At 43.9% G+C, this 24,157-nt stretch overlaps 2 protein-coding genes across 6 annotated transcripts in view; one reads left to right on the top strand and one right to left on the bottom strand.

Moving 5' to 3' along the window:
- The first annotated feature begins 675 nt into the window (after window positions 1-675).
- On the top strand, window positions 676-9,756 carry LOC113437590 (interferon alpha-inducible protein 27-like protein 2A). 2 transcript variants are annotated; one of them, XM_087939585.1, is made up of 5 exons: window positions 676-749; window positions 1,391-1,436; window positions 5,670-5,699; window positions 7,240-7,401; window positions 7,491-9,756. In XM_087939585.1, the coding sequence occupies exons 2-5, from the start codon at window positions 1,433-1,435 to the stop codon at window positions 7,574-7,576; spliced, it is 282 nt and encodes a 93-aa protein (XP_087795711.1). In that variant the 5' UTR covers window positions 676-749; window positions 1,391-1,432; the 3' UTR covers window positions 7,577-9,756. The 2 variants fall into 2 exon arrangements, with proteins under 2 accessions (XP_087795711.1, XP_026558454.2); XM_026702669.2 differs by lacking the exons at window positions 676-749; window positions 1,391-1,436 and adding an exon at window positions 2,889-3,842.
- The window catches only part of ZMYM4 (zinc finger MYM-type containing 4), a 51,028-nt gene continuing 36,413 nt past the window's right edge, over window positions 9,543-24,157 (bottom strand). For all 4 annotated transcript variants that reach the window (XM_026702666.2, XM_026702665.2, XM_087939583.1 and 1 more), the window contains 15 exons: window positions 23,621-23,807; window positions 22,491-22,634; window positions 22,147-22,184; window positions 21,116-21,260; window positions 19,712-19,833; window positions 18,530-18,692; window positions 18,160-18,213; window positions 17,570-17,749; window positions 17,305-17,393; window positions 16,513-16,684; window positions 15,793-15,944; window positions 13,393-13,504; window positions 12,975-13,223; window positions 11,533-11,650; window positions 9,543-11,423 (listed from right to left, as the gene is read on the bottom strand). In XM_026702666.2, the coding sequence (XP_026558451.2) occupies window positions 11,216-11,423; window positions 11,533-11,650; window positions 12,975-13,223; window positions 13,393-13,504; window positions 15,793-15,944; window positions 16,513-16,684; window positions 17,305-17,393; window positions 17,570-17,749; window positions 18,160-18,213; window positions 18,530-18,692; window positions 19,712-19,833; window positions 21,116-21,260; window positions 22,147-22,184; window positions 22,491-22,634; window positions 23,621-23,807 (2,133 nt within the window). In that variant the 3' untranslated portion in view covers window positions 9,543-11,215. The remainder of the gene's footprint in view (window positions 11,424-11,532; window positions 11,651-12,974; window positions 13,224-13,392; window positions 13,505-15,792; window positions 15,945-16,512; window positions 16,685-17,304; window positions 17,394-17,569; window positions 17,750-18,159; window positions 18,214-18,529; window positions 18,693-19,711; window positions 19,834-21,115; window positions 21,261-22,146; window positions 22,185-22,490; window positions 22,635-23,620; window positions 23,808-24,157) is intronic.

Below are 24,157 nucleotides of genomic sequence, written 5' to 3'. Positions count from 1 at the left end.
AGGAAAGGAAAGGAAAGGAAAGGAAAGGAAAGAGGAAAGGAAAGGAGAAAGGAAAGGAGAAAGGGAAAGGAGAAAGGAAAGGAAAGAAAGGAAAGGAAAGGAAAGGAAAGGAAAGGAAAGGAAAGGAAAGGGAGAAAGGAAAGGAGAAAGGAAAGAAAGGAAAGGAAAGGAAAGGAAAGGAAAGGAAAGGAAAGGAAAGGAAAGGAAAGGAAAGGAAAGGAGAAAGGGAGGAAAGAGAAAGGAAAGGAAAGGAAAGGAAAGGAAAGGAAAGAAAGGAAAGGAGAAAGGGAAAGGAAAGAAAGGAAAGAAAGAAAGGAAAGGGAAAGGAAAGGAAAGGAAAGAAAGGAAAGGAAAGGAAAGGAAAGGAAAGGAAAGGAAAGGAAGGAAAGGAAAGGAAAGGAAAGGAAAGGAAAGGAAAGGAAAGGAAAGGAAAGGAAAGGAAAGGAAAGGAAAGGAAAGGAGAAAGGAAAGGAAAGGAGAAGGGAAAGGAAAGGAAAGGAGAAAGGAAAAGAAAGGAAAGGTGAAAGGAAAGGAAAGGAAAGGAAAGGAAAGGAAAAAGAAACGTCCCAATGGTCAGTTCTGGCTTGAAGCCAGAAGCCCAAAATCCCCCCACCCCGCCTTCCCTGGATTCACTTTCGATTTCCTCCGCTTGCGAGCTGAAATAGAAAGTCGCTTCCTGCCGGTTCCATATAAAAGCGGGGGAAGGAGGCGCCGGGGCTGCATTCGCGAGTCGGCTCCTCCACGCGCTGGTAGGTTCTGCGGGCGCTCCAGGCGGTGCAAAGCCCGGGCTTGGATGGCGGCGTTTTGGTCAGAGTAGCCGTTGGCTTTGTGGGGGAGGGGAATGGACCAGCCGCCCCTGTTGAATAGCCCGCGAGGAGCACCAAACGCAACTGCGCCTCTGGCTGCTTTGAACCCGGCTCCGAAGGGAGGCTGCGCTCGGGTGGGAGAGGGAGAAGCCCCATGGACAGATGCTCCGCCGGGTGCTTTGTAAAGGGGGGGGGGGGCTGGCTGGAAGGGAAGGGGGCTGCTGAGACCCCGAAAGTTTTTGCTGTCTCCTAGCACCGGGGCGCTCTCTTGCAAGAGTGGGAGAAGAGGGGTAGGTGGCCAGGAATGGCTCTTCAAAAGAGGGTCGGCCAACTCCTCGGAAGCCCTCGACCCAGCAGGCGAGAAGAGACTACAAAGGCCAGCATCCTGTCCCTGCTGGCTGGGACTGCTGGGGAGTTGGAACTAAAGAAGAGGGGAGCCTTTGGGTTAGGATTGGCTCGCTTTTCCCAGCAAGGGGCACATAGAAGAAAAAAAAAAAAGCGGGCTCTCCTGCCAAAGTCAGGCTGAGAAAATTCCTGCAATACTCCTTTTGGGGGGGCTAAATTGCCTTTGTCTCTTTCTGCAGGGTTCTCTGCATCAGCTGGGAAGGAAGACCAGGAGTTAACCAATGGGTGAGTTTGTTCTTTGGATGCCTCCCACTTGCTAGCAAGGCAGTTTCCTTCCACTCTCCCTGGAAACAAATCAGTGGTGGGATTCAATTTTTGTTTTTTTTACTACCTCCCTAATTCCTAGAGGAAGGTTACTGCAAAACCCCCATTACCTCCCCACCCCACTAACCTGCTTTCCAGCTCCGTTCTCCTGTGCAGGGCAACGAAAGAAGACCCAGCCAATCATCTGGGACTCAATGGGAGGCAGAGAAGAGATGGGGGCGGAGCCAGTCAGAGGCGGGATTTGCCGGTTCTCCAAACTACTCAAAATTTCCGCCACCCGTTCTCCAGAACTGCTCAGAGCCTGCTGAATCAGATGCTTTCCACCCCCGCCCCCAGGCCTTCCCTTCCTTCCCTCTCCCTTCCCTCTCGCAGTTAGCACCAACCAACTACAGCTAGTTGGAATGTAAATATTCTCTTCTATTGGTAATTAGGCCTGCCCATCATGCTTTGTCAGAGGGTCTCAAACTTTGCCAGATTGTGACCCCTGCCATAATATGAATTTGTATTAGTGCCCCTCCCCCCGCCCCGCTACAATAATAAAATGGTTTTCTTGGGGTTTGTGTCAGGCAGAAAATGAATGTCAGTCTCCAAGATCTATGAAAGATCTTTATTTGTATTCCCACTTTTATGTTTTGACAAATAACTCCAAGTGGCAAACATGTCAAACACAGCTTCTTTCTCCTCTTTCTCCCACAACAACCCTGTGAGGTGGGATGGGCGGGGCTGAGAGAGAATGACTGACTCCAAGTCACCTAGCTGGCTGTCATGACTACGGCGGGAGTTGAACTTCCACTTCCAGGCTCCTGCTGTCTAGTCCGATGCCTTAACCGCTAGACCAAACTGGCTCTAATTTGCCATTAGTTCCTTTGCTGATGAGGATAGGCAGGAAAGGCGCAGTGCATTGCTTCTTTTCTTATTTATTTATTTTATTTGGTTTGTCAATTGCTTACAAGATAATAGGTATAAGTAAAAACATAGTTATGAATACATGGATACATGTTAGAAAAATAAAAAAAAAATATAAAAGAAACAAGAGGACAGGGACGGTAGGCATGTTGGTGCGTTTATGGACGCCCCCTACAGACCTCTTAGGAAAGGGGTGAGGTCAGTAGTAGACAGTCTAAGGTTAAGGTTTTTGAGGTTTGGGGAAGGAACCACAGAGTCAAGTAGAGTATTCCAGACATTGACCACTCTGTTGCTGAAGTCGTATTTCCTGCAATCAAGTTTGGTGCAATTAACCTTGAGTTTGTATCTATTGTTTGCTCTTGTGTTGTTATGGTTGAAGCCGAAGTATTCATTGACAGGACATTGCAGTGTATGATTTTATATACTGTACTATACTTAGATCGGACCGAAGGTGGCGTAGTTCTAGGTTGTCTAGGTCTAGAATTTCAAGTCTGGTGGCATAAGGTCTTCTGCAATGCGTAGAGGAGTGGAGAATTCTTCTTGTGAAATATTTCTGGACTTTCTCAAAGGTGTTAATATCAGATACATAATGTGGGTTCCAGACTAATGAGTTGTATTCAAGTATTGGTCTAGCAAATGTTTTGTATGCTGTAGTTAGTAGTGTGATATTACCAGAGAAAAAGCTACGTTAGGATTAGGTTAACAACTCTTATTGCCTTTTTGGCTATGTAGTTACAGTGGGCTCTAGCACTTAGGTCAGTAGAGATGAGTACTCCAAGGTCCTTGACAGGGTTTGGATCATCAACAAGATCTTGATTATTCAGCTCGTATTTTGTTTTCTGATTATTATTTTTTTGCCAATATGTAAGACAGAGCATTTATTTGTTGAGATTTGAAGTTGCCATTCTGATACATAGTCGAGGTCTTTTTGAAAGATAGCAGTATTGTCTGTGGTGTTGAATAGCTTTTCATCATCAGCGAAGAGAACACTTCCTTCCTCCTTTGTGCATTTTATTCTTTTGAAGATACGGTATTGTTCCTTGTTTCATATATCTCTAGAAAAGAACCTTGCCAGACTAAAAACATCTGCTTGCATCATTGCAGATGTATTCTGGGAATAATTAAGGAGGAGACGTTTTAACCCCTTTCCTGCCAACCAAGCTCTTCAAGCTCCACCCCATCTGTGCTCTCTGGAAAGCAGTCCTTCCCTTCTAGGAATCCATCCAGGCTACATTCACCACAATATGCGTTCTAAAATGGCAGCGACTTGCTTGGCTGCAGCTACTTCGACTCTCAAGAAGGTTGGGGGTTTGGAGTTGAAAGCGCCCTCCGGCTTGAGGGATTCTTTGGGGATTGTGACAACACAGCAGAATTGTATTCCCAAACTGTTACACAACCGTCAGTCTACATCGGATTCGGGGATTTTTATCAAGAGAGGAACCATTGACAAAGCTGTTCTGAGTGAGTCTGTTGCTTTGGATTATGTTAGTTTTAAAGTGAGAGCAACAGAGGTGTCAGTGGATTGCATGGAAGGGTGTGAGGTCATCTGTAATCTCTGAAAGTGCTAGGTGTTTAGGGTGGCAGAAGCAACGGGGGCGAGTGTCTTCTGCGATGGAGGCCGTGTGATCGAAAGAGGTAATGAGGCAGATGTGGAGGGCTAAGGAGCCAACCCCTATAGCATGTCACTGCCATCTATTTGTTTGCTAATGTGCTCCCTAAAATGGATTACATGAAGCTAGAGTTAATAACAAAATCGGTAGGTGAGAAACTGCTGTGTCATCATTCCGTGGAAACTTGGTTAAAGCATTCTGTCCTGAATAATGCTGTTAGCTTGGGTGGAGTTAAAACATTCAGGCTTGTTTTCTTCTGAGAGCAGGCATCAGAATTTGATTTTTTTAAAATGTGTGCCAGTATGTTCACAGAAAAGTATGACATTTGAAATTAGAGAGCAAGAAGATAAACAATTTTATAAAATTTGGGACCTTTTCTATCAATGGTTGGACGATGAAATACAAAAATAGAATATTTAGAATGTTAGGCAATAAGGAATATCTTTGTTTTTTCTTTTTCTTTTGCTATTTGACACTACATCTATAAAGTGTTTTTTTAGGATAGAATTGGTATGATTATATGATTTGTTATAGAATAAATTACTTAAATTATAGTTATCTCATAAAGTATGAATGAATAAAAGTATAGTCAAATGATTTTTTTTTAATAATGATATGAGGATATATAAGTTTGGATTGATAATAAGAGTTATTATGTAACATAATTGTAATTGAGACTACTAAATGAATGCACAAAACTGATGAACCAACCGACACACTGTTTGTATATAAGTATGGAAGAGAGCTGGTGCTTTTATGTTTTGTCTGTTTTGTTTGTTTGTTAAAAAACCAATAAAATTGTAAAAAAAAAGTATGACAATAAAAGTTATCTCTTAGTCACATTTTATTCTATAGGTGATATAAATAAAGGATGCTGGCTGGGGAATTCTGGGAGCTGGAATCCACACATCTTAAAATGGCCAAGGATGAGAAACACTGATATGAAGTAACAAAATGATGTTAAAATAACACAATATCAGTGGAAAGAAGAGCAATAATGTTGGTTTTCATACAGGCTTTTTGTGCTGCTTTTGTAGAAGGAGAGGCGGTGCTTGGGGTGGTGGTGTGAAGACAGAACTCAACCTGGAATCATTAAGTTCTCACAATGGATACAAGTCCATTAACTCTTACCTAGCACCAATTTAGTGCTGATCTTTAGTTGAGAAGATTCTAGTGTGCAGGCACGAGCAGTAAATTTGCTTGCCTAGAACTTCACAGCTGAAGAAGCTTCTAAGATGAGAAGTGAAACCTCTTCACAGAAAAAAATTCAGAAAAAGCACCTTTGGGGTAGAACTTAACTATGTTCCTGATTCTTTGTGCCTCACAGCTTTTCCTTTAGCTTTGCCCGCTTTGTGCACCAGATTTGATGAGTGGGCCACCGTTTATGACCTCTCTAAGGATCACGATGCACTTTGGAAAATATGGGTTGGCAGCTTTCCTGCAGGCTCTTGAGGGTCACAGGATGGTGCTATCACCCAAGTATCCCTAACCAGTGTTCTGGGCCCATTTATGGTGGAGTTTGGAAAATGTGGTTGAATGAACATAGTCAAGAAGCTACAATTCAGCAAGTGGTTGTCCAATTTTGTCTTTATATTGCTGCTGCACTACTTTTGTTTGGTTTTTCAATTCTTGTGCACTATAATCTTTATTTTGTTAACCAGAGTCTCTTTATCCCCAGATTCTCTACTTGGTGCTGCAGTTGGCCTGGGTAAGTTGCTAGTTTCTTCCTCCCCCAGTATGTAAATGCAGTTCCTTGTGGGAACTGGAGGGTTTAAGATTTCTCTCTTGGTCCTTGTCTTGTAGTATCTTCTATGTAAGTGGTGGGGGCTGAACAGTGGAAGGGAGAAGTAGATCAGCTGATGTTCTCCAGTAGTTTGGACTCTATCCCCCAAAAGCCTTGAACGTTGGGTGGGAATTCTGGGCTTCCTGTTCAAAAGTAACAGTTCCTGAGACCAGCAACAGGAAACGAGTTCACCTTGCCGCTGGTAAATCCTGGGATTATAGTATTTATTGTATACAGTTAGTCTTTGACTTACAACTGCTTAGAGTTATGACAGTCTTGGAATGGATGTTTCACAGCCTATAAAACATTTCCAGCTGTGGTAAAATGTTGCTTCTACTCCCCCAGCATGGTCAGAAGAATAGAAGAACAGAGTTGGAAGGGACCTTAGAGGCCTTCTAGTCCAACCCCCTTGCTTCAAGCAGGAGACCCTATAGTACCATTCCAGACAAACGGCTGTCCACTCTCTTCTTAAAAACCTCCAGTGACAGAGCACCCACAATGTCTGGAGGCAAGCCATTCTACTGGTTAATTGTTCTGTCAGGAATTTTTTTCCACATTTTGGGCATTTGGCAATAGGCCTGCCTTTATAACCAGTCACATGACTGATTTGCAATGTTTTTTGTCAGTTTCAGAAGAATGGGTTTGTTTAATGACCACCCCATTTGCTTAATGGCCATAAAAAAAAATGCAAAGTTCCCCTGGGCTCTGATCACTTAGGTGCCTTGTTTTATGTCTGGATTTCTAGTCCCAATTGTGGTTGTAAGACAAGGACTACCTGTACCTGGAGGAAACCTGAGTTATTCTCAAGGAGAGGGACTCACTGCGGGACTAGGGACCACAATTCAACTTCGTGCTATCTTTTGGAGGAACACCAAAAGTCCCATGTTGGCATTGCTGGGAGGGCATGGCTCTTTGCCATCCTGGGTGTGGCTAAACTACTCCAATTCCCATGCTTCGTGTCCTCCAAAAACTCAGTCAGAAACCACCACTGGAATTAATCATTCTGCAGCCAATGGTGGGAATTGTAAGTCACATGTGGATCATCTTGATGGTGCATCATGTACCATCCACTGCAAACCTGTGGAACAGAACATGTGCTGGGACTGACATGGTCCAGAAGTCCTCAAGATATGCCCTCTTTCTTCTCCATCATTCCAAAGTTGATCTAGGGAAAGGGTCTCCAACCTTGGCAACTTTACAACTTGTGGATTTCAACTTCCAGAATTCCTCAGCCAACATGCACTGGCTGAGGAGTTCTGGGAGTTGTTAAGTCCACAAGTCTTAAAGTTGCCACGGTTGGGGGTCCTTAGTTTATCAGAAGACAGTCTGGTCATCCCTGCTCTGGAAGAGAACAGGAAGGTCACAAAGAGCCATTTCCAGAATCTTTCTTGGCCTCTCAAAGTTGGGAACTCTTCCTGGCACACAAGGACCACAGGTCAGCTCTATTTGCTTTCTCGCTCTACAGGGACGGCAGCGGTGGCTGTTCCGGCCGCAGTTGGCATTCTGGGTTTCAGTAGCGCAGGAATTGTGGTTGGCTCGATTGGCGCCAAGATGATGTCTGCTGCTGCCATTGCAAACGGAGGTGGAGTGGCTGCTGGGGGTTTGGTTGCCACCCTGCAGTCCATTGGTACGTTTCCTGCCCTGGCCCTGACACAAGGATTGGTTTGGTCAATGAGGGCTGGAAGCTTATCTTTTTGTCTTATACCTCCTGTCTAGGGGCTGCAGGGATGCCGACTGCTGTGACAGCAGCAACAACCGCCATAGGAGCAGCGCTGGGAGCCTTAAAGAACATTTGGGGTTGAGGGGCCAGAAAACACCCCCCCTCCTCTTCTCTATAGTATTAGCTGACTGCTTGAAGAGGAAACGGTTAGATCTTCATAGAGTCCTCGAATGAGTATAGTTTAGCCTGCTTTCTTATGAACTTGTTCCACTGTTTTTCTTGTTCTAAAAATTCCTTATATAATTTTTTTGCGCCTCAGTTTATATTAAATGTAACGGCATGTCCACCTTGGTGGGTTTCCATTCCTCAAATTCGCAATCGCCTCTCTTCTCCGGCCCTGAAGAGGCAAACCCCAAGCCTCTCTTCTGAACCTCAAAGCAGCACAGGTGTGCAAGGCAAAAAGTAAAACTTTTCCCCAGTCTCATGGGATCCATTGGCCAGGTGTTCTCCCTTGTTGCTGCTGGACACGGGCAAAATAAAACTCTTTTCTAAACTCTCCTAGTCCATCTCACCCTTTTTGTGGGGGAAAGGAGTAAATCTGACGTTCATTGTTATTCCTTAGAAATAGATGCTATAGTCTGTTAGGTTTAATTCTTAAAAAAAGCTTGTATTTAGCACTCTGTATCTGGACTGGAAATAGCTAACAATCGTTCTGAGGAAGGATGCCATCATGTGACTGGGAATATTAAAATGGCAAGGACTGGTTGAAAGTGTTCCCCCCCCCCCTTGTAACTTCAGTAAACTAAATGAATGATGTAAATTGAGGATCACCTGTGCTCCCAATAATTCAGCTCCATTTGAACAGTTGGTAAAGTTTACATAATGGAGAGATCAGCAAAAACAGAACCACATTTTACTGCTTCACTAATGGGGGCTAATCCAGCATCTCTGCTTCTACTTGTCTTGGGGCTTGCTTTGCAAAAGAGCACCCTTGCTCTCCAGGAAGCGTGGGGTTCGTTTCCCACACCCCAAGAGTGTGATGTCCAGAGCCCTCCTGCCTTTCTTCATACGGCACTCTCAGAGAGACCCATCTTCCCCAATCCAAACAAGAATTCCTCTGGGATATTTGGAGGTCCTACAGGAGATGGCCCAAGTAATTCCCCTACTGTTGGATTCTAAAAGCAAACAAGACCATTTCCTAAAGGGAAGGATGAGGAATGCAGGTAGCTCTCGATCACAACGGAGCCCAAAATTTCTGTCGCTAAGCGAGACAGTTAAAGTGCCCCACTTTACCATCTTCCTCCTCCACAGTCGTGAGCAAATCTGTTGTTAAATTAAGTGAATCTAATTTCTCCATTGACTTCATTGGGTCACAACGTCCTGGGCACACTGTGATCTTCATATGAATTAGTTGCCAAGGATCATGTGACCTTGGGGATGTGGCAACAGATGAGTGAAAAACTCACGTCAACTTTTCCCTGTGCAGTTGTAACTTTGGTCACTAAATAAATGGCATTAAGTTGAAGACTACCTTTGACTGCTGCTTGGAAAGTCACACTTCTGAGACCTCTGTGCATATTTCTGTGCAATTATGACACCAGTGAAGTGTTTGCTTTTTACACACACACACCACACTAAACAGCATAGAACAAGGTTGTTCTCTCGTCTCAACATCTCTGTGGGCATGCCGGAAGGATTCACTTGTTTTATATTCTGTTTTTATTATATTGTAAGCCACCCTGAGTTGTCTTGAGCCGCAAGATGGGCGGCATAGAAATGTAATACAATATACACTTGTGTATTTTAAAAACACCTAAAAAATTCCATGCAATGCAAACTGGGAAATTTATTGGAAAAGTCACAGCTCTGCCACATCTCTTCCTCCATTCGAGCTTGTAATTATTTGCCTTAATATATAAAATGTGGGGTGCCTGTTTAAAAAAGACAGACGTGGGGAGTGAAGGGAAGTTAAAAGATTATAGAAATATGACGTGAGGTAACTTAGAAAAGACTGACTTGCTTGTACTGTTTTCGGCATTTTCCAAAATACACCAGTGGTTTCGTTACAGGCAGGAGACGGAACGATCAAGTACACAACTGCAAAAGAGAAGACTACTTTCTGATTTTATTGTTAACCTTTGTTACTGTTAAAAAGAATACCCCAAACACACACACGCATACACGCACACATACATACACAAAAGGCTTTGTTCAATGCTGGAGAGACCAACAGGGTGTTTTCTTTTTTCTTTTTCTGTTTTTTAAAGAACTCTTTAGAAATTTGGTGAATGGACAAAACCGCTAATAAAAAGATACACTTTTTCCTGGTTTTCTTCTTCTTTTAAAAAATAGTTTCAATTTTCAAAGCGATCTTTTAGAGACTGAGGAAAAAAAAAAAATCTTCGGCTTGAGGAAGGTGGTGAAATGGACTTGGCTAAGCCTATGCACCCTGTGTTTTGATAAAGGGCATTTTTTTCCTACCCAGAGGAAGGCAGGGTGGGGGGCGGGGGAGGCGGCCAAGCCACCCGAATTCTGTTTTAGATTTGGAATCTGATTTCTATGCCTTTTTTTTTTTTTTAAATGAAAAGCAATGGTACATGAATCATGCTGAGGATTAACAATGCCTTGTTTTAAATCAACCAGTGGGATAATGCAAACAACAAAATATCTGGAAGACCTCCAACATTCCAACTCTCCTGGATTTGTAAAAGTAATTTATAAATGAGTGAATAGTTTTTAGGCCAGTTAAAGAGAAAAAAAAAAACAGAAAACCCAGGGAGATGGGGGGGGGGTACAATTTCTCGGGAACCACTTTTGAATATCTTGCTCTTAAAAAAAGCACTCAAGTGGTTTTGGAGGGTTGGGTGGAGGACCAAACCCTATTTGTCTGCATGGGGCGGCTGAGTGTGTGTGTGTGTGTGTGTGTGTGTGCAAGTTCATTCAGAAATGAGTTGTTTCCTCATAAAACCATGGTTGAGGTGGCCTGGCTAACCTTGATTTGCTCCTGCTGCCAGGGTTTTTCCAAAGGTGGCAGCCCATCAAGCTCCCTCCTCTTTGCTTCAGCTTCTGGCTGAGTCAAGTCTTTTTGAACAACCCAACGTTTTTTTTCCCCTAAAAGGAACCCCCTGAAAATTATAGAAAAGGGAGAAGGGGCAAGGAAGGGATCTGGTGTGTATGTTACAGATGGCATCCCCGTGGGCTTCCGTCTCGCTACGTTCTGCTTGGCGTCCTACAGCAAGTGTTGAGCAACCCCCATGGAAGGATGGGTGGCGGCTACACTGCAAAAATCACCCCGGGAGTCTAAATCTAGCTTCCTTTGCTTCCATGGTTAGGAGGGAAGGATGCACACTGCTGCTTTCCTCTTTTAAGAAAACACATCCATAATTGTTTTTTTTTATTCCACTACAAGCACCACTTGGGAGGCAGGGAGAGGGAAAGAGACGGGTCCCTCCAGTTCATCATCTTCGCTGAACATTTTCACGAGGGTTTGCAGCCACTGAAAGCTCCCCAGTGTCCCTGCGTCTTCTGCCACTTTCCATCCTTCGAGTCTCGTTTTGCAACCTCTTGCAGCTTCCGCTGTGCCTTCAGAGGGGTGTGTGTGTGTGTGTGTGTGTGTCTGTCTGTGTCTGTTTGTGTGTGTGTGTGTGTGTGAGACATGAGTGATTTTTCTGAAGGCCGGGTGCAATTCGGTGCTTTTTGCAAGATACCATGGAAAGGGAAGGAAACAAAAACCCAAAACAAACAAACAAACAAAAAGAGAGAACCTCCCCTTCGCCCAAGTTTAGTCCGAAAGCTCTGGATCCGAGTCCTCCGGTTTAACTTTGGCAAGTTCTTCGTGCACTTCCCTTACCATGAGGATGCGCGTTAACATGATGTCCAAAGTCCCGGGATCTATTGGCATAGTGGAATACCACATTGGGCTATTGGGGACGCATGAACGTTCTGGCTGGAGGTAAAAGACGTCGCTCCTCTGCTTCACGCTTTCAGAACTGGGTGGGGAGAGAGAAAAGGATCAGGGTTTGAGGTGCAGGTTGGGATCTCTCCTTTGAGAAGAGAAAAAAAAGAAAAACATGAGCCCCAAAGTGTAGCATCGCTCACCACTTTGACAAGTAGAATTCATAGAGCCGAACTGGACATCTCAAGGGATTGTCAGTGTTCTCAACCATCTCTACTACTTCTTCGCCCTCGTGACGTTTCCTTTTGCCCACTAATTTATCTGGAGGCGGAAAAGAAAGATCAGAGACGGAAAACGGGGCGCAAAGGCCAAACAAACCCGCAACCCGACCGCAACAGGACAACCAGTGAAAAAGTCTCATTTTCTTGCCCAGCGTTCCTTGTGGAATGTTACACAATAGCTGCAGAAGAAAGGGTAATACCGGGCCAGAACAGCAGAAAGTATGGAGTTACATGGGTTTTTTTGCTACCCTGTAACCCAGACCTGGTCGTTTTATGGCCCCGAGCCACCACCTGGCCCTTTGCCTATCCCTGTCCGTGTGAGGTCAGTTGGAAATTAGAAATTAAATATATAAATAAGCAGGCCCTCAGGGCGAGAGAAGGAAGGGCGTGTCAAGTTCCGTTCTGCACAGTTGCTGTGTGCTTCTCCAGTCAGCGGCGGGAAGATGAGGAGAGAGCGCGCTTTTCTGAGCCTGCCCTCCACAACAGACCGAGTTCCTCATGTGGCCCCTTGGGAAAATAACTGCCCACCCCTGCCCAGAGCAATTTAGCTGCCCAGGGAGATGCTAGGAGGTTGCATCTTGCCTGGGAATTTGTTTTGTTGAGATGCAATCACGAAGTCCATTCGCTTAACACCCTTTGCGTCGCTATTCCAGTGGATTAAAGTGCCCGTTTCCTACCATTCTATTGGAAACACAATTAAAAAAACCAAAGAAAACTACTGAAATAAATCCTCCAGTTGGAAAACACAAAAAGATAACGGGGCTCGAGAGGTGCTGCCTTGTCCCTCTCTCCATTAAAGCCTGTTGACCTGCATACTAAGGTAGGAGGCAGCTCCAGCTAAGCAGAGAATTCTGCATTCAGCTTTGTTTTCTTTTTTAAATGGGAAGAAAACTGAATAAAGGCTAGGGTGTTACCTAACTGGCAGGCAAACCACAAAGCACAGGGAGCACCAAGGATTCCACCGTCTATTCTTGATTGCCACTCTTTCAGCACATTCCTGGGACCTAACATTGTGACGGAGGAGCCAAGATTATCCCTGTCTACTTCCTGCAAGAAATTGGGAGCGAATGTCCCAATATTCCCTATAAGTATTTTCAAAAGGGGAGGCTGTCTGATAAGATATTGCCTTCATCCTAGGGCCTAAATCCAAAAGACGGGCTGAAAAATAATTAAGGGAAGGGGGAAATGAAAGTAATGGTTGTATCAATGGATTTTTGGGCTTCCCGATAGATGGCAGCTGGCATGTCGTGTTGGCCTCAGAAGCTAAGCAGGGCCCAATCTGGTTAGTGCCATAATGGGTGACTATTATGAAGAAATTCCAGGGTTAGAAGCTAGTCAACAACGCTCCCTGGGAAAATACCTACCTGGTTCCACATCCTGCTTTTGGAAAGGTGGGAAGAAGCGTAAGTAAGTCAGCTTGGTGTTGTATTTCAGAGTCCGGGTGCGTCGCATGACATGGGCAAAGGACAGCTTCATGTGCTCGGTGACATTCTTGAGCTGGAAGTATTTGGTGTTAAAAAAAAGCAGCGTATTCAAGAGCACAATGGGGGAATAGGCGCCCAGCTGCTTACACTCCCATAAGTGCTCCTCTTCGATCCTTGAAAACATGTAACCTGCAGATTGAGCAAGAGAGAGACAACAAGAAGTCACTTCAGCCGGATCAAATCAAAGGCACACAACGTCTGGGATTAAGCCCCATCCTCCTTCAAAGGTATCTGCTCCCTTTTCAAAAGGGGCCACCAACAAACAGCCTTTACTAACCGAACAAATTGCCAAGCTTACCGTTTGGAAGTATTGTAGGCTCCCAGATTTTCAACAGTTTTGTAAGTTCAATCATAAACCTGGAGTAGGGCTCAGTAAAAATGTTATCTATTCTACCGTTCTCAAATAAGTACTGCAAAGGAGAAGAAGAAGAAAAAAAAGAAAAAATGACTATGTTTCTATAGAAATGTAGAGACAGAGCCTCTGGCTTAGCAACAGATTCAGTTCTGTCATCCCATCTTAATACAACCACTGTCAATATTTAGAAGGGTTTGGGAAGTAGCCAGAAAATACAGGTCCTTATATGATCGAGATGCTCCCACAAACTATATTTTCAAGCATGATCTCAAATATTCCTTCACATATAATGTACAATTGATAAGCCAGGTCCATGCGAGTAGACACTGGGGATTTCTTGGTGTATGCTACCTATTTGAATATCTGGTCATCCTCAAATTGAGATTTTGAAATTTGATGGTCAACCCCTTTGGCCTGCAGAAAAGCTGCAAGAGATATAATTCAAACTGACTTTCTTGGGTAGGGAGGAGTTAAGAGAACAAGTCATTTTCTGAGTTCTTGGTCATCTGTTTAAATAAATCAGTAACGATACTTCTAAATCTGGAATACAGTCACCTCACCCCCACAAGATAGAAGTGATTTCTATTTTAATCATCTTTGGGACAATGATGGAAACAATGGCATTTCAGAGAAGTGATGGAAACCTACATCTACTTTTACCTTCCTACCCAATCAGCAGTGGGGTCTTTTAAATTTTATTGACATATTAAGAGTGTTGCCACCGTGTGTTTTATGATACATAATGATTTTATGCTTTGATAAGAGGATTGGCTATTGGTGGCCATTAAGAAATATTGGGAAAAAAAACAAAATAGAAAAAAATTCATTAAGGTCAGTGATTAGTGTAAAACACTGGAAGTAAACACCACAACTGAGCCCAAAATTTCTTTCTGTTTGCTAAGTGAGACATTTGTTAAGTGAGTTTTGCTCCATTTTACGACTTATTTTGCCACAATTGTTAAGTGAAACACTGCAGTTAAGTCAGCAACACAACTTTTAAATGAATCTTGATTCTCCACTGACTTTGTCAGAGGGTCACAAAACCCATCATAAATATGAATCAGTTGCTAAGCATCCGAATTTTGAGCATGTGACTGTGGGGATGCTTGCAATGGTCGTAATTGGAAAAAAAAACCGGTCACGTCAGTTTTTTCCGTGGCGCCGTTAACTCTGAAGAGTGACTTAGCGAATGGTTGTAAGCCAAGAACCACCTGTGAATGCCTATCACCAATGTTCCTCTAGTTTTGAACTATTACACCTGCGCACTGGATCAAAAAGTTTTGCTTTCTGAATTCTTGCTTTGCTTGTGCACCACTCAAGGCAGGGATGCAGTCAAGCTCATTCCTGCTTTTCCCAACCAAACCTGCAGTCAGTTTGCACAGGCATATATATATATACAAGAGCAAAATCCACAGGGAGTTTTGACGTGCCTTCTCCATTTTCCAAGAAAGCTGAATCAGGTTTTTTTTTTTTAAGGAGAGGTTTTCCTTGAAAGTAGATTGGATTGTCTTAAATGGGCCCATCCCACAGCTTGAGTACTCCTGCCCCCAAAGTAACCTTGCCCACGTTTTAAGGAGGTGTGTACAAACCTTTTCTTGACTAAAGGGCAGCCTTAATTTTGGGGGGGCATGCAAAAAATAGGGGGAAGGACCAGGATAAAAGTCTGATTTGACTTCACTTACATTTAAGGTTAATTAAATTAAGTATAGTCAGCATCCATCCTTCTGAGGTGGGTAAAATGAGAACCCAGATTGTTCTGGGCAATATGCTGACTCTGTAAACTGCTTAGACAGGGCTGTAAAAACACTGTGAAGTGGTGTATAAGTCTAAGTGCTATTGCTATACATGTGGAGCTGAGGTATTCAGACTTGTCGAGTCCTTGGTGTTTCATGAACAGGTAAACAAGATGGTAGTTCCAACTGATGATGAAGGAACTACCAAGGACAAAACGATATCCCCACTAACATGGCAGGGCAAGCTACTGTATGGAATCAGGGAGCAAACCCCACGCTTACTTACACTGACCATATTACAAAGTTGGGTCATGAAAATGTCTGCAAGAAAACAACCAAGCTCAGAGAGCATCAAGGACTCGACAGATCAACCCTCAACAACGAATATTCTTTTCTATATTCAGAATTATAGGCCAGCAATACAGAGGGGAGAGTGCTTTTGCATATAAACGCTAGAACCTAAAAACAGATAGGTAACAAGGGAGGTTCACAAAAGCCCAGCCTAATTAATAAACCCATCTGCCATTTCTATACATTTCTTCCTGCTCCTCCTCCAAGGTCAAATAAAGACATGTCACTGCAGAAAAGGGATATAAAGAAGAAAAATAACCTGCTGAATTCCAAGGCACAGGTATAAGATGCTGTCAGGATCATACTTTTCGCCGTTTGGTCGCCGCACCTCCTGGATGAATTGGCACAAGCCGAAACTCAGCTCCGAAAAGGAACACGAGAGGATGTCCTCTTTCAGCTTCACGGACCGAACTGTAGGAAGGAGAAGCACCTACAGCAGATCAATTTCTTGATCATCGGGAGATGGTTCTCAGCTCAGCCCCCTTGGGATGATTTCCAGAGTTAATTAGCAATGGCGGCAGGAGAGTCCACGGAGATGGGGCCAAACAGAAAAAGGAATCAGCACGGCAGCTACAATCACATAATCAAAGCCACGCCTAAAAAGGGGGCATGGCTTTGATCAGATGGTTGTGGCTGCCATCTTGACTTTTTTTTTTTTCAACTCCATCCCTGAATAAGAGGCAAATCAAGGAATTCATTTGTATATAGGAAACCAAAGAAAAGCAAGTAGAACAATGAACCAAAGCAAAAAACTGACTCAGATGGGCCTTCCTGCTGCAGAATTTAGAATCAGGATCTTAGAACCTGCTTCTAGTATTCCTAAATTATATATTTCCAAGTCTTATAATCCTATTGTCCTCTAGATATTAGCCATTTTTTAAAAACATGGTTCTGTCCAAAGGCCAAGCCAAGCTTTTTTTTTATCTCCACCATTGAACGCAAACTGAAAAACAAAGATAAGAAAACAAAAAGGTGTTACCTCCAAATTTCAGGTCTCCTTGATCTTCCTGGGTGTTTTTCCACTGGACCCAGTTCTTCCAGGCATTCACCCCATACATGTATTTGAGACTCATCCCAGAAACAGAACAGCCTGGATAGGAGCTCTGAACTAGGATTCGGGGTTCCACAGGAACAATGGACTTCTTTCTGCCCTGAAGGAAGGAAAGTAAAAAAATAAATAAAATGATTTGTCCATTGTAAAAAGTTGTGCTTTGTTTGCCTATTAGAGGTAGTCTTCAACTTACAACCACAGTAGGGATCGGAAAATTTGTCATTAAGGGGTGCAGTTGTTAAGCAAATTGGTTGTTAAGCAAGGTATCATATGACAGTGACTTGCTACCTTCTCTGCTGGCTTCCCCATTGATTTTGCAGGATGCTGCAACTATTATAAATCAATGTTGCTGACAGAGGCTGTCAGCAGCAATCTAAGACATGCTGCCAGCATCACTGCAGCATTTTCTCAGGGAAAACGGAAGAAAACCTCTCTTATGGATATTCTATGTCACTGGGGACTGCTGAAGTTTGAAGATAGCAGGACTTCAATTCCCAGAATTGAAGTCCTGCAATCTTCATTCACGAATGAACCCAGAATTCCTGGGAGTTAAAAGTCCACACATCTTCAAGTTACTGAGACTGAGAAACATTGGCTTAGACTGCTGGAAAAAAGTAGTACTTCATTCAGCACCCTGACCTGTCATCGTTGGCTCACTTGCAAATCATCTTTGGTCTTCTAGTTTTAGTGATAAACAAGGAATCCAACCATGTTTCTTACCCGTCTTTTTGGTTGTGGGAAACCGTCTCTATGTCTCCGCCTTGCTCGTGCCCGTGAATGAAGCCCTTTGCTGATGGGGTCAAAGGAATCTAATTTTGAAACAAAGGCACAGATTTAAGAGCAAAGTAGCAATCAGGTCTGACCTTCAACAATGAGGCAAATCACAAATTACTCCGCGAGTGGTGCCGAGATTCAAAGGCTGTGGCCTCTGAGTTGATGCCACACCTTCATATGCACGGAGCGTTTTCTTCCAAAGCTGACCAACCTGATGGGAAGTCAGCCTCCAGGTCCTGCTCCAGTTCGCCTTTGGAGAACTGTTTCGGTTCGGGCTCAGGCTCAGGCACAGTACTGGAGCGTAACGCATAGTGATTCAGCTCATCCTCCCAGCTGTGGGGAGTTGACACTGCTTCCGATTCCAGGTCCCCACTGTACGTGCTGCCCTGGTCTGAAAATTGCAAAGGAAGGAAGGTGAATGCAGAAGGGGTTGGGGGAAGGCTAAGAAATGGGTCCAACAAAAGCTCACTAGAAAACGGGGCCTTAAAGAAACCCCGTGTTTGCTGTGGACCAGGAGTGTCCAAGCTTGGCAATTTGAAGACTTGTGGACTTCAACTCCCAAAATTTCCCAACCAGCAAGGCTGTCTGGGGATCTCTAGGCGCTGAAGTCCATAGGTCTTAAAGTCACCAAGGTTGGACATCCCTACTGATGGTCAAGGTTATTACTTTACACAGCCTTCAAAGTGTGTATGCGTGTGTTTGTATGTATGTGTTTGTTCTAATCTAGACAACTACTTTGATAAGTTTCTTCTCGTGTTCAGTTGAAATTTGCCTTTCTGTTGATCTGACTTATGGGCTCACCTTTTTCAAATATTTTGGGGTCCAGAAACAGCTCATGCTCAGATGTTTGAGAACCTGAAATAAGACGGAAAGACCAAGATAAATCAAATTAATACTCAGCAAAATCCCGAAACTTAGTTAATGCTATATGAAACAGATTTACCCTCAAGGGACCCACAATGTGTCTTTAAGTCACTATGCATGGAACAGCCCAAAAGCAGATTACGGAAGAGAGAAGTTCCCCAAGGATCGGCTCCAACATGAATCCAAAACATGAATTCAGAAGACTAAATCTTGGATCCCAGTGACCGACCTAGATTGGATCCTGCAACGTTATCCTGGGACGTGCACATTTTGCCTTCATTCGTTCTTTAAGACAAAATCCACCTACCTCCTTGAGAATGTTCCTTGTCTTTATCCTCGGCAACCATTTCTGCCATCTGGAGAAGATCGGCCTCAAAAGGACTAGCCGAGTTCTTCTTAACGTCTGGAATGGCTTCTCTTGTTTTGTCAGTGCTCTCTGGGGCAGGGGGCACAAACATAGGAACCGGGACCTGGAGAGAAACGCCAGCAGCTTCAGAAGCTGTGAAGAATCATTTGTAATGGAAAGCCCGCTTCCCTCCTTAAAGCTGACCAATGCTGTCTGAAGAGAGAGTCCATCCCTTAAGAAAAGCCAAGCATCTCCATAATAGTTGAGGCTATAAGTGCAACCCATCCTGTGATTCATTGACAGCAGCCTTACCAAGCGTCTTAGGCTTCTCAAGATAAGGAGAATGGGAGAGGGACTACAATTAGCTAGAAGATCAACTGCAAATTCCCAGAAGACTATCTAGCCCAAGTGTGAACCACGTGCCAGGCTCAAACCCAGAGCTGAAACAGTGAGAGTCAATCAAGTCCATTCCTTTGTTTACACCTTATGGACAGAATCTTGCCAAACTAAAGCTGTAACGTTTAAAGTTATTAGATTCTAGGGTATGGTTAACCCTTACATGTCCCCACCTCTCTCATCCAACTCGGGACTGTGCAATCTCTTGATCTAGGTCTCTTTCTGGGAAAGGTCTACCTTGGTCAAAGCTCTCCTTCTCCCCCCACTACTACAGGTGCACATTTCACCATACCATGTGAGAGGGATAAGGGCCACAAATGTCCGGTCACAGAAAGCCATCCAATCACGTGACATCAACTGAAAGGATGAGGCTGTTTCAGTTTACAGGGGTGTGGGGTGTGTGTGTGTGTGTGAGGGGTGAATTACTTGACTACAGCACCCTGCAAATGACCACAAATGCAGCCGTATTGCCAAGGGCCCGAAGTTTGATCAGGTGACGGCAGAAAGTGAGATTCAATCGAGTGCATTCCTTCAAAGTTTGGTTGAAACTTTGAATCCGGGTGGTTTGTAATTTTGAGGTTACCTAGCTTTGTTAAGTCTCTGGTCATAAGTCAAGGGCCACCTGTAATCACAAGCGGTCATGTCCAGGCGCCGCACCTTGGTCAGGTAGAAGCCCATTCATGCAATCCTTCACTAGCACATCTTGGAGGCTGGCTGGAAGAAACAGGCACCCCACACATCACTCACCGGGACCGGCATTCCCAGAGGGACTGGTGTGTACTGGGAGAAGAGATGAAGTGGGATTGGCACAAACACTGGTACAGGAACAGGCACCATAATGATTTTGGGTGGAACGTCCTCTTCTTCTTCTTTCCATTGACATGTTAAAAAGAAAAGGTGTGATTCTTGAAGAAAAACAGCTGCCCATTTGTCTCTCTTAACATTGTTCCGTTATTGCTTTCTGTTTGGCCTACTCATCTGTTCACTGGCCTTCCCACCCACCCCCCCTCCCCGCCAAATATTGCCATTCTTTCAAGATAAATTCCTGGCCAGGCAAATACATCAGACGACTCACTCTTAGGCCAATGGAGGCTTATTGTCTATGGCAACAAGACTCAATCACTGCTCGGTTTCCTTTCTCAAACTCAGGATAACTTTAGAATTCTTAGGAACGTTGTACAATGTGACTGTATTTCCCACCCAGGAATTTCTAAACGTATTTACAATCGAGTTTTTGCTTCCCAGCCTGCCGTTTGCTTCTCCCTCCTCCCTGCCACGCAGCTGAACCTAAACAAGAATTGTGCTCCATTACAAATTCTGCCAATATTATTTTATACAGCGTTTCTCAACTTCAGCAATGTGTGGACTTCAACTCCCTGGATTCCTCCTGCTAGCACGGGCTTTAGGTCAGTGGTTGCCAACCAGTGGGGTGGGGACCACTGGTGGTCTGCGAGAAAAATTTGGTGTTCCGCAGAGAAATGTCACCCCCAAAGCACCCCCCCCAAAGCAATTAATCCAGGCTGTGCAGGAACACAAGGCTTGCATCCAACACGAGGTAGTGAGGGGAGGGAGGAAAGGGGGGGGGAACTTGCCCCACGCGCCTGGCCTGGCCACCGGGCTGCTTCTTTCTGCTTCTGCTTTTGGCTGCATGCCGGGAAAGCAGCAAAAGTCTTTTTTCTCTCCCTCAAACACCGCCAGAAATGAGTCTTTGGGACCCTGCAAGGCCTCCTGCTCCAAGAAGCTGTGCCGGCGCAACAAGTGTTACAAAGACTCATTGCTGGCAGAGTTTGGGAGAAAGAAAAACTTCTGCTGCTTCTGCTGCTTTCCTTGCATGAAGCCAAAAGTCTCTCTCTCTCTCTCTCCCCCTGAGAACGGAGCTGGAGACAGTATCCTGCTATCCCAAATAAAGAATGATCGATCAGTAGGAAAACAGGGTGGGGAATTTTCCCGCAGACTTTTTGGGGGATTTTCCCAGGGTCTCTGATCCGCGGGATTTAAAATTACGAGTTTGGTGGTCCCTGAGGTCCAAAAGGTTGGCAACCCCTACTTTAGGTTGCCCCAATGCCCTGAAAGGTGATGTGCATTGCTGCCTGAATCTTTTTTTTTTCCCTTGCAAGCATAAGCAGCAATCAATCCTTGTTTGTTACTTACCGGTTTGGCATTCCTTATGCTGTGTATGAGGCTTGCAAGAAGTGGCCTTGGTCTGGGTTATGGGCTTGCACAGCAAGGCTTTGTTCTTGAGGAGCCGGGGTGGCTGTGAGGGTGGGAGCTTCAAAGCATCTGTCTGGGTACTTGCCTAGTTTCAGGTTAGAAAACAAGAGTCTGTTTGTTACACATCCTTAAAAGGGGGATATCTAGACGAGAGGAAGTACGACCAGTAAGCCTCAGTTACTAGTTTGCTCTGCCTCCTCCTCTTCCCTTCTGTTCTGGGTCATGGCCATTCTAAGGATGCTTCCTGGTAGAATTAGGCCTGTGTTTTTGTGCCTTGCTTTACTTTTTGGTAAAATGTTTAGCATTTAAGATTGCATATTCCCTTGGGTATGAGGGTCAGGAAGTGGGGTTTAACTCTTAATGGGATTCCGTGTTTATATGGTTTAAGATAGATTGAATTTGTGATTGTAGTCTTATGCAGCTCCTTCTGTTGTTTAAATCCTATGTTCACTGCCTAGTCTGAGAGATAGGCAGCTACATAAATTGAAATCTTAAACAAACATACAAAATCACTTTCCAGGGAAGCTTGAGAATCAAAGTTAGCAAAGGAGTTTTTCCTTCCAGGTTATGTCAAGTATCTACAACATAGCTTAATTTGGTGAATGCAAAAAAGCATTGGCCATTATAACATCACTATGTATATAACACAAGTACAAACAACCACAAGCCCAACAACTTTTTTTAAAATTAGCAATATTGGTCAGAGATGAGTTGGAATCTGAGACATTTAAGGGATACTCACCCCATGAATTAAACTATGCTGAAGTTGCCATAAGGAAAAGAAGGGAGGGAGGGAGGGATGGAAGAAGGAGGGAAGGGTGGGAAGGAGGAGGAAGAAAGGAAGGATTTTAAAAATATTTATCAAAAATTAAAAGAAAATGAGGGAAAAATCAATGCATGACATAGTGATGAAGTCAGAACATAAGTAGAAGTGTAATTCATCAGGAGATATTATTTTCAGGAAAACTTACATCACCAATTATTTTTGCTGTTACAGTAGGAACTGCACCTGTTAGGAGGAAACAAAAAATATAAAAAAATGTCTTCCTTCCTTTTTAACATTGAAAGCAATTCTGGGCTTTGGATCACAAAAGCACCCTTATATGCTTTACTTGTTCATTCAGACATTCTCATTACACACCGGCATTTCTCAACCATGGCAACTTTAACTCCCATAAGTCCAGACAGCTTAAAGTTGCCATAGTTGAGAGACACAGTTCCACACTGGAGCAGTAACATGTCAACATGCATCTGGGAAATGTAACAGAAATTGTGGGTTTAACAGGTAGAGAGAACAGACGCATCTACTGCCTACCTTGCAAGACATTATTGGAGTTGACTGTAGGCTGTGCAGCAGGCGTGCTGGCAAGAGACACCACATTTGCAATCACTGGGGTGGAGTCCTTCCTGAGAGATAAAGGGGGCCCTGCTGAAGATGTTGGTGTCATAGAAACATTTGCTGGGTGGAAAAGGAAAGAAAGTTGGAACATAGTTAACGATAGCAAGATTCTAGTGTTTATACGTAGACATTAAAAAAGGCCTTCCTACATCATACATACAGATGAAATGTGTTTTAGAGCATCCAATCAGAGTGTGCGCAGAGACATGGGGAATCTCTATCCCCAAGATAGATCTGAGGCGTTCTTTTAAATTAATGATGTCTGTCTTTGTGTGAATTGCATCTGAGATACAATCCATTGTGCATACAGCCGAGTGATGGGATGCTACTGCAACAGGCAGTTGTAGCTACCCTCCTCTCAGCTAAATCCCCTATAGGCCTGAGCATCACCCTTCATCTTAATTTTAATATTTGATTAAGGTTTTGGAGTCAATACCATACCTAGAGTACATGGTAGCATTAGGGAAGTTTGCTAGTCAATGAATCAAAGTCAAGTGCAAAATGTGGCATAGTACAACTACAATAGATGCTATAGAAAATACTCTGTCTATTCTGTAGGGTGGTGTTTCTCGACCATGACAATTTAAAACATGTGGACTTCAACTCCCACAATTCCCTGAGCATGACCTAGAGTATGACTGAGTAGAAGGAGGAACAGACAAAGAACTCCCCCCACCCTATTCCTTCGAAGCATACCATCAAACCATTATGCCCTTTGAAATACCTGTACCTCATCATAGCTACTATCAAGGAAACATACCAAATTTGTTCCAATTGGCAATAATGTACATCATTGGAAGCTTCAGTTATCACAGGGTATGCTCACCGGTATTGTAATACTCTACACCTGCATTGAACCAGATTCACTATAACAGAACACCAGAGTTGACAGGGACCTTGGAGGTCTTCCAGTCCTCCCCTCTGCTCAAGCAGGAGACCCTATACCATTTCGGACCAACGGTTGTCCGGTCTCTTCTTAAAAACCTCCAGTGTTGGAGCCTGCTCTACCGTAACTGTTTTAATGCCAGCCTACACCTTTCTTTTACCTGCATTATTTGGAGGGGGTGGTGGAGGAGGTGGAGGAGGGGGTGGTGGTGGTGGCGGATCTGATGCGCACTGCTGGTTGCAAAACATCAGGATGCAAAGCAAGTTGCAAAAATGCTTGATTTCACCCCGCCACTTCAGGGACTCGCTGAGTTTTCCCTGCCTTTTGCACCCGTCACATTTGGACATCTACAAAGAAAGGGGAAGAGGTACAAGGCAACTTTTAAAAAAATTGATTCTGCTGTTGTGTAGTTTTCAGTTTTAAACAATTTTCTTCATGCAAACTACTTGCAGTGACCCAGTCCAAAAACAGACAAAAAATTAATATATGAATATACACAGAAATCTGATATTGTGTGTGTGTGAATAGGAATACACACACACACACACACACACACACACACACACTCAAAATCAGATCTCTCTCTCTCTCTCTCTCACACACACACACATTTGGAAAATACGAGACTCAAGAATCCTAATTTGAGAGGACAATGAAGACACCACTAGGCCTAATTACATGTAACTGAATCACCTTT

The sequence above is a fragment of the Pseudonaja textilis genome, chromosome 10, assembly GCF_049901715.1.
Source record: "Pseudonaja textilis isolate UNSWEBS1 chromosome 10, rPseTex1.2, whole genome shotgun sequence".
Taxonomy (NCBI): domain Eukaryota; kingdom Metazoa; phylum Chordata; class Lepidosauria; order Squamata; family Elapidae; genus Pseudonaja; species Pseudonaja textilis.
The sequence above is the reverse complement of the archived record's forward strand: the minus strand, read 5'-3'. Positions and strand labels throughout refer to the sequence as shown.